The sequence below is a fragment of the Rhinoderma darwinii genome, chromosome 9, assembly GCF_050947455.1.
Source record: "Rhinoderma darwinii isolate aRhiDar2 chromosome 9, aRhiDar2.hap1, whole genome shotgun sequence".
Lineage (NCBI taxonomy): Eukaryota > Metazoa > Chordata > Amphibia > Anura > Rhinodermatidae > Rhinoderma > Rhinoderma darwinii.
This window is the reverse complement of record NC_134695.1, coordinates 4,721,232-4,734,736: the sequence shown is the minus strand read 5'-3', so window position 1 is coordinate 4,734,736 and position 13,505 is coordinate 4,721,232. Positions and strand designations below refer to the sequence as shown.

The following is a 13,505-nucleotide window of genomic DNA, read 5'->3' as shown; positions in this document are numbered from 1 at the left end:
AGTGAATGGGTTTTACGTCATTTCAGTCAAAGTTCGGCTGAAAACCATGTGGGGGCAAACAATGGCTTTTTTTAAACAGCAGAATGTCCTATCCGTCCGTTAAATCGGGATTTTTCCTCATTAACCCTTAAAGGCCCCGTACACCTTTGTAGGCATTTTTTGTTCTATTAAATAAACTTTTTTTTTTTTAGATGGTCAGTAAATCTGCATGTATTAACAGATTTAGTTCATGAAATACATAACCAAATCTGTAGCAGAGTAGACCTTAAAACATACAACAGTCTCCCAAATCTGTATGGATTTTTTTTAAAGAGGTTTTCATAGATTGATTGTCCATGTGTAAAAGATCCAAATGGAATCAGGATTAACTTTTTTGATTTACAGAGGTGCAATGACCATAGTTTAACACAAGAGCTCTGCATAAAGGGGTGTTCACAGCAATGGAGACAGTAAAAAAATAAAAGGAAAAAAAAAAGCCAGAGGGAGAATAAGAGGTGAACAAAGATAAGAAAAAGGTAGGATAAAAGCAGGAGAAATGTCCTCCGACTGGAATCTAAAATTAAAGGGGTTTTCCCCATCTCAGACATTTATGGCATATTCACAGGATATGCCAAAAAATGTCTGACAGGTGCATGTCCTAGAGCTGGGCTTCACATCTCTCTCGAGAACAGGGGTTCCCCAAAGCCGTTCTTGTCTCATGAAGCGGCTGCTCGCCGCCACATCCAGGTGTAGACTCAGTGGCAAAGTGGCCAGGATTATGGAAACAGCCGTGCTACAAAGGAAACAGCTTAGATAGGTGAAGGTTCCAGAGCGGTGACCCGCATCTATGAGACATTTATGGCATATTCTCAGGATATGCCATAAATGGCTAAAATGGGAAAACCCCTTTAAAAGGAAGTCCTTCTAGCATGAGTTGAAGTGTATGTAAAGTGCCATCCCAGGCTGGTACATGTGTATATCTGATAATAAGGAATAGTTACTTACCTCAAATCCAAATACCAGCTGCACGGAGGCCCCTCGGGTGACCAAACTGTGATAAGCGTGAGATACAAAGAGAACGTCCAGCACACTAAGCAGGAGCATCAGAGCTAGGAGGGATTAACACACATGGTAAGCAATCTTAGTACAGACAGTAAAAAATAAAAAACTATAAACCACAAATACAAAACTCTAGGGAAGGATATCAGAGGGCAGATGTAGCCAGGACAACAATTACAACTATGTAATGATGGCAGTGTGAGGTTATAGCCATGTATTGATAACACCTGACAGCACAACAGTGGCATGGAGCTGTAAAACACGTTTATAGTAGAGGCAGCTGTATGCAAAAGATACAACGGCCGATACAAGAGAGGAAGTGATACTGAACGACTGGCAGGTTACACGTCCGGCTAAAGAACACCAGCACTCAGCCATGCAATATCTAGAACAGCTAGAAGGCAAACAAAGCTTGAATATTCTACAGAAAAGGCTACTGCCTGTCAGCTCTCCTCACTTTATTGGTAAATTTTGGCATTTCCCATAAAACAACAATGCTGAGAACTCTGCACTGTGCTATAGTTCTGTTATTCCTCCTGGAAATGTATGAATAAATTGACAACTGGGCGTTACCATTCTGCTTGTCAATAGGGAGTGTCCCTACACAGCCCTTACATTGTCAGCAATGATTGTATACTGTAAGGCTGGGCCTGCACGGGTCGGATGAGCTGCGTAAAATTACGCAGAGTATCCGACTTCGAACCTGCAGGGAATTCTGCCGCCTGAAAAACTGCACCAAATTGTGGTGCAGCTTTTCAGGTGGAATCTTCGCTGCGGAAACCAGTGGTTAAAAAAAAACAAAAAACACAACTAATACTTACCCCCAGCCGTCTTCATAGCGAAACATCCCTCTGTTCTCCATGCAGCCCGGCCTCCTGGGATGACGCTGCAGCCCATGTGACCACTGTGGCCAGTTATTGGCTGCAGGAATCACATGGGATGGAAAGTTGTGGCCAGAAGGCAAAGGCTGCACTCAGACACTCAGCACAGAGGAACACATCGCCATGACAATGCCCAGGGGTAAGTATTTTTTTTTTTTTTACGTTACACCTTTTCTCTTCTATTGCCTTATTTAAAATAAACCTATTTTGCATATTTCAACCGAAGGAGTGCTTGAGTTTTTCATTGCATGTGTAGGGATAGTGTCAGGGTTTGACAATGGGAGTGGTGATTCCCAGTTGTCTATCTATTCATACATTTCCAAGAGGAATAACAGAAGAACCACACAACACAGAGTTCTAATGAAAGATGCTCTAGAATGGTCATTTTATGTGGAAGAAAAGTATAAACTAAAACAGACATGTAAGGAGAGTGGACAGGTTCTCTTTAACAAATGGTAAACTTGCAGAATGCCAAGTTAGGAGGTGTAGGTGACACTTACCAAGTATACGGAAATGGAATAACCAGGAAATGTTTGGACTGCGCTCCATCTTTGATAAAACAAATATTAACAATTATGGATTCCTTACAAATAATCTTCATGCAGCTATATGTCAGATGTTTACATAAAGTCACGGCTATACACTGCTTATAGCACTCTTAAAGAGGCTCTGTCACCAGATTTTGCAACCCCTATCTGCTATTGCAGCAGATAGGCGCTGCAATGTAGATTACAGTAACGTTTTTATTTTAAAAATACGAGCATTTTTGGCCAAGTTATGACCATTTTTGTAATTATGCAAATGAGGCTTGCAAAAGTCCAAGTGGGTGTGTTTAAAAGTAAAAGTCCAAGTGGGCGTGTATTAGGTGCGTACATCGGGGCGTTTTTAATACTTTTACTAGCTGGGCGCTGTGAAGAGAAGTAACATCCTCTTCTCTTCAGAACGCCCAGCTTGTGACAGTGCAGATCTGTGACGTCACTCACAGGTCCTGCATCGTGACGGCCACATCGGCAGCAGAGGCTACAGTTGATTCTGCAGCAGCATCAGCGTTTGCAGGTAAGATCGACTTACCTGCAAACGCTGATGCTGCTGCAGAATCAACTGTAGCCTCTGGTGCCGATGTGGCCGTCACGATGCAGGACCTGTGAGTGACGTCACAGATCTGCACTGTCACAAGCTGGGCGTTCTGAAGAGAAGAGGATGTTACTTCTCATCAGAGCGCCCAGCTAGTGAAAGTATTAAAAACGCCCCGATGTACGCACCTAATACACACCCACTTGGACTTACTTTTAAACACACCCACTTGGACTTTTGCAAGCCTCATTTGCATAATTACAAAAATGGTCATAACTTGGCCAAAAATGCTCGTTTTTTTAAAATAAAAACGTTACTGTAATCTACATTGCAGCGCCTATCTGCTGCAATAGCAGATAGGGGTTGCAAAATCTGGTGACAGAGCCTCTTTAAAGCAAACATGTTAGATAAGGCAACATAAACTATCTAAGAGCAGCATATGATAAAAAGTTATAAGCCCAGCTCCGTGATATAAAAGGTTTGTGTGATTTGAAACAGGATTTCTTAGTGGAAAGCTGAGTAACTCCTAACAGGACTCCTAGGAGAGACAGTGAGAGTCCTGCTGACTCCACCCACACGGGCTGATTGACAGCTCTACCTGTATCAGTGCATGTACAGAGAATGAGCTCCATCAGGCTGTGTGGGCGGAGTAAGCAGGACTCTCACTGTCTCCTAGGACTCCTGTTAGAAGTTACTCGGCTTATCACTCAGAAATCCCCTTTCAAATCACAAACCTTTAGATCACGGAGCTCGGCTTCTAACCTTTTATCATATGCTGCTCTCAGATAGGGCAACATAAATCTTTAAGGAGGTCATAGACATAGGAGAAATGTCTGGAAAACTCATGTGTCCTGCTTCCCCTATTACCTGTAGTGGGTTATTGGCCTCACTTTCTGATTGAGGGGGGTCTGACCTCTGTATAGTGCTGCGTACCCACCAAATTTTTCCCTGAACAGCGGCGCTCACTCGCACTGCAAGGAATGCCACTACGTACGGGACAACACTGAAGGGGCTTCAGCACTAAACCAGTGCCGTGGCCTCCTCATTTTCAGCATCAGTGGGTCTCCCAGAGGTAGGACCCCCACTGATCAGGAAGTAATGCACCATCCAAGCGATGGGAGTAACCTTTTAAACAAAATAGAGGATAAGTGACTGATGGTCTTCAGATATAGTGTAAGAAGTACATCGTACAGTTATTTTTTGCTATATAGGGTATACAATAAATTAATGTCTATCAAGCGTAAAATGAGTAAGAGGTTGTTAAGATGAGGAGACCAACCCTTAAAAGTTAGACTGAATAAGTCACCATAATGTATTAGCCCAATGGGTCTAATTATAATTTTTGCTAACTTATAACTTCCCTTAAACTTTACACAGTATGGAAAATAAATAACGTGCGTCTTACAAAATCAACCCGATCCTCAGCCAACCAGTGGAAACATTTGAGAAACAGTAAAAGCGTGAAGAGGGCCACAAATCGTGGACTGAAGTCATCCCGGAACACAGTGAAAGCCAGACACGTCTCTGTGACTGCATACCATGAGCGCTCCAGAAGGTGCTGAGAACAAGACAACAGAGGGAAAATATTACCAAGCAGGACAGGTGGATGCATTACTAACAGTCCTGACGCTGGTACATCGACCCATGTGGAATTCATACTTTAAAAGGCTTCTTCACTTAAAATTATAATTTGCAAGACCGTGTCTTATCGGGAAAATTCCAATGCTATTTATACCCAATTTAGCAACCATTATTCTATTTCATTACTCCAATGCATATAAAATAAAGCAATTTTGCAAATAGCCTTAATTTAAAATATCCTATTGTTTATGTCTACAGCTCTTATACAGACTTACACATCTCCATGGTTACAAACCACAAACAAACCCTGGGTAATGTCATCAGACAGTCTCACGCCCACCTATACTATATTCCTTAACATACATGTGATAGTTCAGCAAGAAGTAGGGGTAAGATGGAAGGGCGTAGAATTGCAAGATCAGACTATACACAGGGTTTGTTGTTTGTAGTCTAACTATGGAGACACAAAGGCCTGTATATGAACTGAATTCCTTTTAATTTTGTAATGCTTTAGTTCATCTAAAAAAAAAATTAAAAAAAATTAAGCAATTGTACAAATAGTCTTGTTTAGAGGGGTTTTCCCCATCACAGAAAGATCTGGGACCCCTTCATTCTCAGGATCGTCAGGAATTCCGGCAGTTGGAGCTTCATCGATCAGAAAGGGAGGATATATCTTAGTGATACATGATCAGTTTCTTCTGAAAACGGGCTTAGGTGGGTGTGCGATTATCAAATCCCCATCTCCTATTGAATGTGATCGGCGCTGCAATGTAGATAACAGCAAAGATCATTTTTGCCCAAGTTATGAGCAATTTAATATTTATGCAAATGAGCATAAAGGACCTGTGGGTGACGTCACGCTGTGTGTCTGCAGTGAAAGAAGCTGGGTGGGAACGATGAGGTCACCCACAGGTCCTTCAACCTTGGCGTCGGACGAGGGAAGACACATCAGCTCCAGGCGACAGAGGGTACAGTTGAATCTGCAGCAGCATCACCATGTGCAAGTAAGCATAGTAAACTCCCTAGAGAAGAGCATATTAACCTTTTGGACGCCTGGAGCCGATGTATCTTCTTTGTCCGACGACAAGGTTGAAGTACCTGTAGGTGACGTCACGCTGTGTGTCTGCAGTGAAAGAAGCTGGGTGGGAACGATGAGGTCACCCACAGGTCCTTCAACCTTGGCGTCGGACGAGGGAAGACACATCAGCTCCAGGCGACAGAGGGTACAGTTGAATCTGCAGCAGCATCACCATGTGCAGGTAAGCATAATAAACTCCCTAGAGAAGAGCATATTAACCTTTTGGACGCCTGGAGCCGATGTATCTTCTTTGTCCGACGACAAGGTTGAAGTACCTGTGGGTGACGTCACGCTGTGTGTCTGCAGTGAAAGAAGCTGGGTGGGAACGATGAGAAATGTATGACGCTGATTTGGCAGCGTCATACACTTCTATTCAGAACGCCCAGTTGGTAAAAACACAATACACGCCCAGTTGGTAAAACGAGAAAACACGCCCAGTTGTCCATTGAAAAGCTCATTTGCATAAAAATAAAATTGCTCATAACTTGGGCAAAAATGATCGTTTTTAAAAAAAAAATTAAAAACTGCTGTTATCTACATTGCAGCGCCGATCACATTCAATAGGAGATAGGGATTTTATAATATGGTGACAAAGCCTCTTTGACTCTAACCGCAGTCTCACCAAATTGTCACCTACGAAACCAATCTGACATGCTAAAAGTCAAGCCCAATGGGGTATAAACAGGAGCTTTGAGTCGTCACCTCAGTAATGCATGACCTCCAGTTGGATCTACACAAAATCTTAGCATGCAAACCCAACCTTACACAGAGCTCACAAAGCCCATAATGCCAGCCACAATGCTTACCTCCATCTCAGCTGCTCTCAGCTGACCAAAAAACACTTTGCCCATGAACTTTCCAAGAAGGAAGACTAGGACAAACGCTTGAATATAAATAACCTTAGGGAACAGAGAAAAACCAAAATTAATATAAATACTATCCATTATCTGAATGGCAAAGCTAGATGAAAACATGAGCGCAGGTATCACAGCCGATTCATGTAGATGTAACATTTAGGGGTCTAGGAAGGCTGGCGACATCCGCTATGGATTATGTAGAAGTGACCATATTGGTTGGCACTCAGCTTTCCAAGAAGTATTTCTAAGAAACCGCAGCAATGTCTGGCACAGAAGATAATTATTTATACCGATGGAAAGGTGGTACATGACACTACTGATACATGTGCCATGAACCAGAGGAAGCAGTCAGGGAGACCCCCAAGATCTCTAAATTGTGCAACCCCTCTAAAATAGGTTTTTGACACATTGTCTGATCTCTAAGCAAAAGCTGTACACTCAGTTTTTGCCAGAGGATTCGTTTTACAATGTCCTTTATCAAATTAAGGGCGTTGTGTGGGATGTATGTTGTTTCTATTCTTGAAGAATAACTTTGCAATATAACGTATATCGCACAGACAGCGAGCAGGAGCCCATGTACAGATTTAAAGGAGTTGTACAGGATTAGAACACAGGGCTACTTACTTCCAAAAACCATGCCACATCTGCCCACAGATTGTATATGGTATTGCTCATCAGCCCCATTTACTTCAATGGACCTGAGCTGCAATACCAGACAACACAGGGAAATTTAAAATGCATGGTTTTTGGAAGGTGACAATGAAAAACAAATGCCAGTACCTACAGGCCAAAACACACTGCATCCTTAAAAGTGTTTTCCCACAAAACACATGTATCCCCCATCTACAAGATAAAGTCCTAGGGGGAACTAATAAAATGTGTAAAAGTAAAAAAAAAAAAAAAAACAGTTTTCTCATTTTTCCCCGAGCACAATGTAAAAAAGAAAAAAAAAATGGTATCGCTGCGTCCGTAAAAGCCCGAACTATTACAATATACCATTTAACTCGCATGGTTAATGGTGTAAAAAAAAAATTTTTTAATTAAACACTAGAATTGTTGTTTTTTGGTCACCTTCGCGCTAAAAACTAAATAAATTACATTTTAAAACAAGTGACCAAAAAAAAAAAATCATATGTACCAAAAAAAATGGTGCGAATAAAAACTGAAGCGCGTCCTGCAAAAAATAAGCCCTCACGCCACTCAATCGATGAAAAAAATATAAAAGTTATGGCTCTCAGAATGTGGTCAAACAGGACAATTTTTTTCTAACAGTTTTTTCTTTGTAAAAGTAGTAAAATAGAAAATTTTTCTTCTTTTCGATTGTCTAAAACCTGGGTGCGTCTTATAGTCCAAAAAATACGGTACATCTTATTGCCAAGTCCTCTTATTCTTCAAGACTAGAGGGCTATATAAAATTAAAAAAACATACATCCCAGACAACCCCTCTAAGAGGACTGGGAGGACAAAAAAAAAAACAGGTGTACCCCCCCCCCCCCCAATGATGAGCTGACTGCTGGGGGTCCCACACACTACAAGCCAAATAATAGATCAAGTATATTGTTAAATTGCCTAATGCCATTCTTGCTCTTATGACCACTGGTGATCTACACTGTGTCGCCTATATACTAATCCTGTAAATATCTGCTGGACTAGGTTTGTAAAAACCCCTAATAAACACAAATAACTAGATGTCTTGGCCATGGATAGAGGAACAAGTGATAAATCTTCACTTTCTCTTGGTTTCTACTGTTATCTATAAGCTCCGATTATTCCATTGCATTTACTTACAGCCATACTGGGACTTGACTTGGTCAGATACACAACTGTTGGGTAGAACTGGTGCTTGAGGTAATAAGCGTGGGCCACCACTGCCGCTGTAAGGGCTAGGCTGGCCCCCGTCATCACAGCTGTCCTCATCTTGACCGTCAAGGGCGGGGCGGGACCCTATACAGAATGAGAAATGTAATGCTTTATGTACTCACCAGAAACAAGTAATAATAGGTTTACCTAAAGGCAAACAAACCAGACGTTCCATATGGACCATTTATAGAAGTGATATTCGTATGTGAACAAGTCACGTCACCAGCTGATATTCTGTACAGTGCAGGTGATACTCATACATCATAGACCTTACATATAGTTCTAGTAAGAAGTAACTAGAATCTTAGGATGTGTCCAGCCAGGACGTCTTTGTCGTGATAATGGTACCGTCAGGGGGCAGGAATAAAGTGCAGCTTTCTAATATACACCCTGCCCTGATTCTTTGAACGGACTGCAGTTAAGTGTAGGGGGCAGCACAGGAGCTGTATAACACAATGTCCTGGATGTCCCTACTGCCAAGACTGGAGGGAGCTACGGAAAGAGCGGAGCAAAAAAGTTTCTGGAGAACGCAGCGACTGGGGGTCACTAGACCTCATACTTCCAGTAGGTGAGGGTCCTAGAAGTGGGACCCTCACCTATCAGGAATATCTTGTGATCATGCCGGAAATGGGAATACCCCTTCTCTGAATTTCCTAATAGGGAATTTGTAAAAGGCTTTTCTAAACCAGACACTCCCTTTAAGAACTTTCCCTACATGAAATAAGCCACATTGAGCACTGGGTTCTATACTGTATATGGCCAATGCCAGCACAATGCCCGTCCATTTGGAAGATCGACTCAAATACAAAGAAATAGGCAGAAATAACCCGCCGGTTAGAAATCCTAAATCGAAACTACCCCACAGAATCAACACAATGATGGTACAGGGACCGCAGAGCACCATAAAGGTTGCGTAGTCCGTAGTTCATTTTAACAACACTAGTTTCACCAACGCATGCGGTTCTTACACCTGCAGGATACATCTGCCGCCGCCACATCATGCGTGATATCCTATGTTTAGAACCTCCCCCGCTCTATACAACGTTCTCATATCAAAGCCATCACATTGCTCAGTGTGAGAGGGAAGATATATATATATATATATATATATATATATATATATATATATATATAAAGTTCCAAAAAAAATAATCATTTCAAGTGAAGCTACAACATCAGAAATATAAAACCTTACACTACAGGGAAACATATAAAGCAAAACTTGCAATAATATCACAAAACCAATACAATTCATATAATAACGACTATATCCAAATATCCACTGTGAAATCTATTTAATAAAGAGAAGAATCCTCCCCAGCCTTAAACAGATTACTGGTGTAGCGGATTAGCAAAATAAACAGCGTGCAAGTCAACAGACAATAATCAACGTGGATCTAAATGCAAAAAATAATTACTCATCATCAATGCACTTTTTAAAGGGACATTATACCTCGTCCGATGGGCAAGATAGATCAGTGCAAAATAAGTGCTAATAGCAAGGATGGGGATCACTGATTTTATGCTACGGAGAATCTAAAACATAAGAGCTGGAATCTGATTGGTTGCCACGAGCAACGGCTCCATATTTCCCTTAAACTAGTTGTGATAAATCTTCCCCAATGTGTTCAAACCATACGCCAGATCTATTATTTCTTTGGGCAGCGCATTCATATGCACTATAGGGTGGACTATGGTGCACATTTCCAGTAGCCTGGCATAGCCCTCTGATGGTGCCAGCTCCCCTTTTGGGCCAGTGTGTAGAAGGGGCTCTGACATATTATTTATATTTATTAGTATAACGACTAGAAATCTTCTCCAAAGTGATTATTATATTACCAAACATTACACCATGTTCCTTTATTGGCTATCCCATGTGTATCACAGCCTGCTGCAAAGTGAACTCTCACGCCCCCACTATCTAATCCACCGTGACCAACAGCCCTCTATGTCCCCACACCAAGCACATAGAATGAGCATTACCCCGGCCAGTGACAGATGATCCGCGCTGTTCCCAGCTGTTGCTGTCACTAACACCCCAAAACAGGAACAGGTTAAGTCAATAGACACCTCACTTCCGTTAGGAATAATCCATATGCACGACAGTGAGGGGTGAACGTAAACATTATTATGCTGAAATTCATAAATACATTTAGCTATCATGGCGGGTGTATATTTTGTATAATAATATGTATCACATACACATAAAATATACGACTTCACAAGTATAAAATGCTGTCATAGTTTAAGTACATTTACACCTCTTTCTACAATGGTATCGTCCATTCAGTGAGTTACCTGAAAGGAGCATACCAATTTAACGTTTGTAAAGGGGGTTTACCTGAAACATCAGCGGATGGTAGTGCAGAGGCCGGAGCGTGTGTTCAGTCTGTGATAGAATTACGCTTTTGGTTATGAAGCTGCCGTCATTTCGATTGGAGCTTTCGATAAACACTTTGTTGGCTCTGCTTTCCTGCCAGCTTTCCTAGGAGTCTTGACCGTGGCTGCACGTGATTGGTTGGCATATGAATATTTACGCCAATGGAAAAAAAGATAGAGGCTAGAGAAGCTGACGCGGTCCAATAGCAGAGGTCAGGATTTCACTGGTTGCCAAGTGGGACAGGCAAATTAGGCACTAGGTGTTCATACAATTTGTCATTTTACACAAGCCTGTTATAAGCAGTTATTGTGATTTGTGACACTTCACAGTTTTATCAATATTTTACTTTAGAAATCTGGCACAGTCTCAGTCCGCTCTGCCCATTTAGGCCACTTTCACGTGACAGTATTTTGGTCAGTATTTATAAGTCAAAACCACTCCTGGTTTTGGTTTACAAATGAGCCAAAATAATCTTAACCCCTTCAGGACGAAGCCATTTTTTGATTTTCGTTTTTCACTCCCCGCATTCCAAGAGCCATAACTTTTTAATTTTTTCACCGATTGAGCGATGTGAGGGCTTATTTTTTTTGCGGGACGAGCTATCGTTTTTATCGGTACCATTTTTTGGTACATAGAACTTTTTGATCACTTTTTACGATTTTTTTTCTGAAAGCTAAGTTGACCAAAAAACAGCGATTTTGGCGCTTTTATTTTTTACGGTGTTCACCGTGCGTGTTAAATAACGCTATATTGTAATAGTTCAGACTTTTACGGACGCAGAGATACCAATTTTGTTAACTTCTTTTATTTTTTACATTTTATTTTTATTTTTTTTTCACTACTAAAACCTTTTTTGTTACTTTTTTTTCAATACACTTTTATTAGCCCCCCTAGGGGACTTGAACCAGTGATCGTTAGATCGCTGGTACAATATACTGCAATACTAACGTATTGCAGTATATCGTCATTATATCGTCATTTTTACAGGCATCTGTTAAGCCCTGCCACATGCAAGGCTTAGCAGAGGCAGAGTGAAGGCAGCCCTGGGGGCCTTCATTAGCTGCTTTGTTTCTGATCATCTTTTCTCTGAAAGCCGAGCAATTGGTGTACAGGCTCATAGACTTTCTATTGAGCCCGTACAATGAGCTCCGTGCTATTGAGCTCCTTGCTCGGACCCCCACCGATCAAAACTTCTGAAAGGTCACTATGACATGTCAGAAGTTTTTTGAACGTTTAGTTACCCTTTAAAGACTATGTAAACTTTTGAAGAAAATGTCTTTATTTTTATTTTTTAATTTTATTTTTTTCTGCCGTAATGGCAGATCAAAGTACGTACCTATTAATTTATATTGCCCACAGACACGTTCCCATAGAAAGGTGCCGCTAAAAATAGGACATGTCCTATTTTTACATTTTACGGACCGTGCTCCCATACTTTATAATAAGAGCACGACCCGCAAGTGCAGGTGACTGCGGTCGGCTGTAATCACAGACCGGGATTACGGCTACGGCCGTGTGCAGTAGTTGTATCGCTCAATCACAGGCGATTCCGTGAGGTCAGCAGTACTGACGCTCAGCTGAAAGCCGGTCTTGCACGTCTTTGACAAGCAGGATCCAGCTAATAACGATCACATCTACGTTCATCGACTTAGATGTGATTGTTATCTGCTGGATGCAGCGTGTCAGAGACACAGGACCAGCTTTCAATGGAGCCTGTCAGTACTGCTGACTTGATGGAATTGGCTTTGACGGAATGATACAGCTTTTATATATGAAGAATGCATTAAAACTGTATTTAAAAAAGGACCTGTCATGTTTTTAAAAAACAAAACAAAACATTCACTTCAAAAGTGTCCGTATCCTTTAATCCCTTCCCGACATTCGCCGTATATACACGGCGCTGTGGGTAAGGTGTTCCCCCAAAGCTCAGTACAGTTACATTGCGGTGATAGCACGGGCTCAGAAGCTGAGCACGCACTATCACCGCCGGGTGTCAGCTGTATGTTACAGCACACTGCTGTAATGATCAGGACCGGAGCTAGTCTAGGTACAGGACGATTAACCCGTCAGGTGCTGCGCTCAATAGAGAACGCAGCATCTGAGGGGTTTTTAACCACTGGCACCCAAGCGACACAATCGCAGGGGTGCAGATGGTTGGTATGGCAACTGGAGGCCTAACAATGGCCCCCGTGTCTGCCTTCTATGGAAGCCTGTGAAGACCCGCCTCCTACATATGTAGTGCAGTGTATTAGTATAGCGATCAGAGTTACAAGCCTTCAAGTCTCCTAGTGGGACAAAAAAAAGTAAAAAAAAATAAAAATAAATAAACGTTTCACGTTAAAAAAACCAAAATTGCCCTTTTTTCCCATAATAAGTCTTTTATTATTGGAAAAAAAACTATAAATGATTGGTATTGCCGCATCTGTAACGACCCAAACTATAAAACCATTATGTAATTTATCTTGCACGATCAACACGTAAAAAAACAACTTATGAAAAACAACGCCAGAATCTCTGTTTTTAGATCCCATCTCCTCCCAAAAAATAGAATAAAAGTGATCAAAAAGTCACATTTACCCCAAAATAGTACCAATAAAAATGACATACTGTCCCGACTCAGCTTTGTCCACGCAAAAATAAAAAAAGTTATGGGTCTTAGAATATGACGACACATAAACAAATAATTTTTGTTAAAGTGATTTTATTGCGCAAAAGCTGCAATACATGAGAAAAACTATATAAATTTGGTATCCCCG

The 13,505-nt window shown here is 41.4% G+C and overlaps 1 protein-coding gene across 2 annotated transcripts in view; it reads right to left on the bottom strand.

Moving 5' to 3' along the window:
* The window catches only part of SYVN1 (synoviolin 1), a 45,131-nt gene extending 34,252 nt beyond the window's left edge, over positions 1–10,879 (bottom strand). Inside the window, exons 1-6 of one of the 2 annotated variants that reach the window (XM_075837183.1) lie at positions 10,711–10,879; positions 8,298–8,453; positions 6,459–6,551; positions 4,399–4,551; positions 2,420–2,468; positions 985–1,088 (exon numbers count right to left, since the gene is read on the bottom strand). In XM_075837183.1, the coding sequence (XP_075693298.1) occupies positions 985–1,088; positions 2,420–2,468; positions 4,399–4,551; positions 6,459–6,551; positions 8,298–8,453; positions 10,711–10,719 (564 nt within the window). In that variant the 5' untranslated portion in view covers positions 10,720–10,879. Of the gene's footprint in view, positions 1–984; positions 1,089–2,419; positions 2,469–4,398; positions 4,552–6,458; positions 6,552–8,297; positions 8,454–10,352; positions 10,435–10,710 lie in introns of those variants that run through there. The other variant, XM_075837185.1, reaches the window with a different exon arrangement.
* Positions 10,880–13,505: the final 2,626 nt, after the last annotated feature.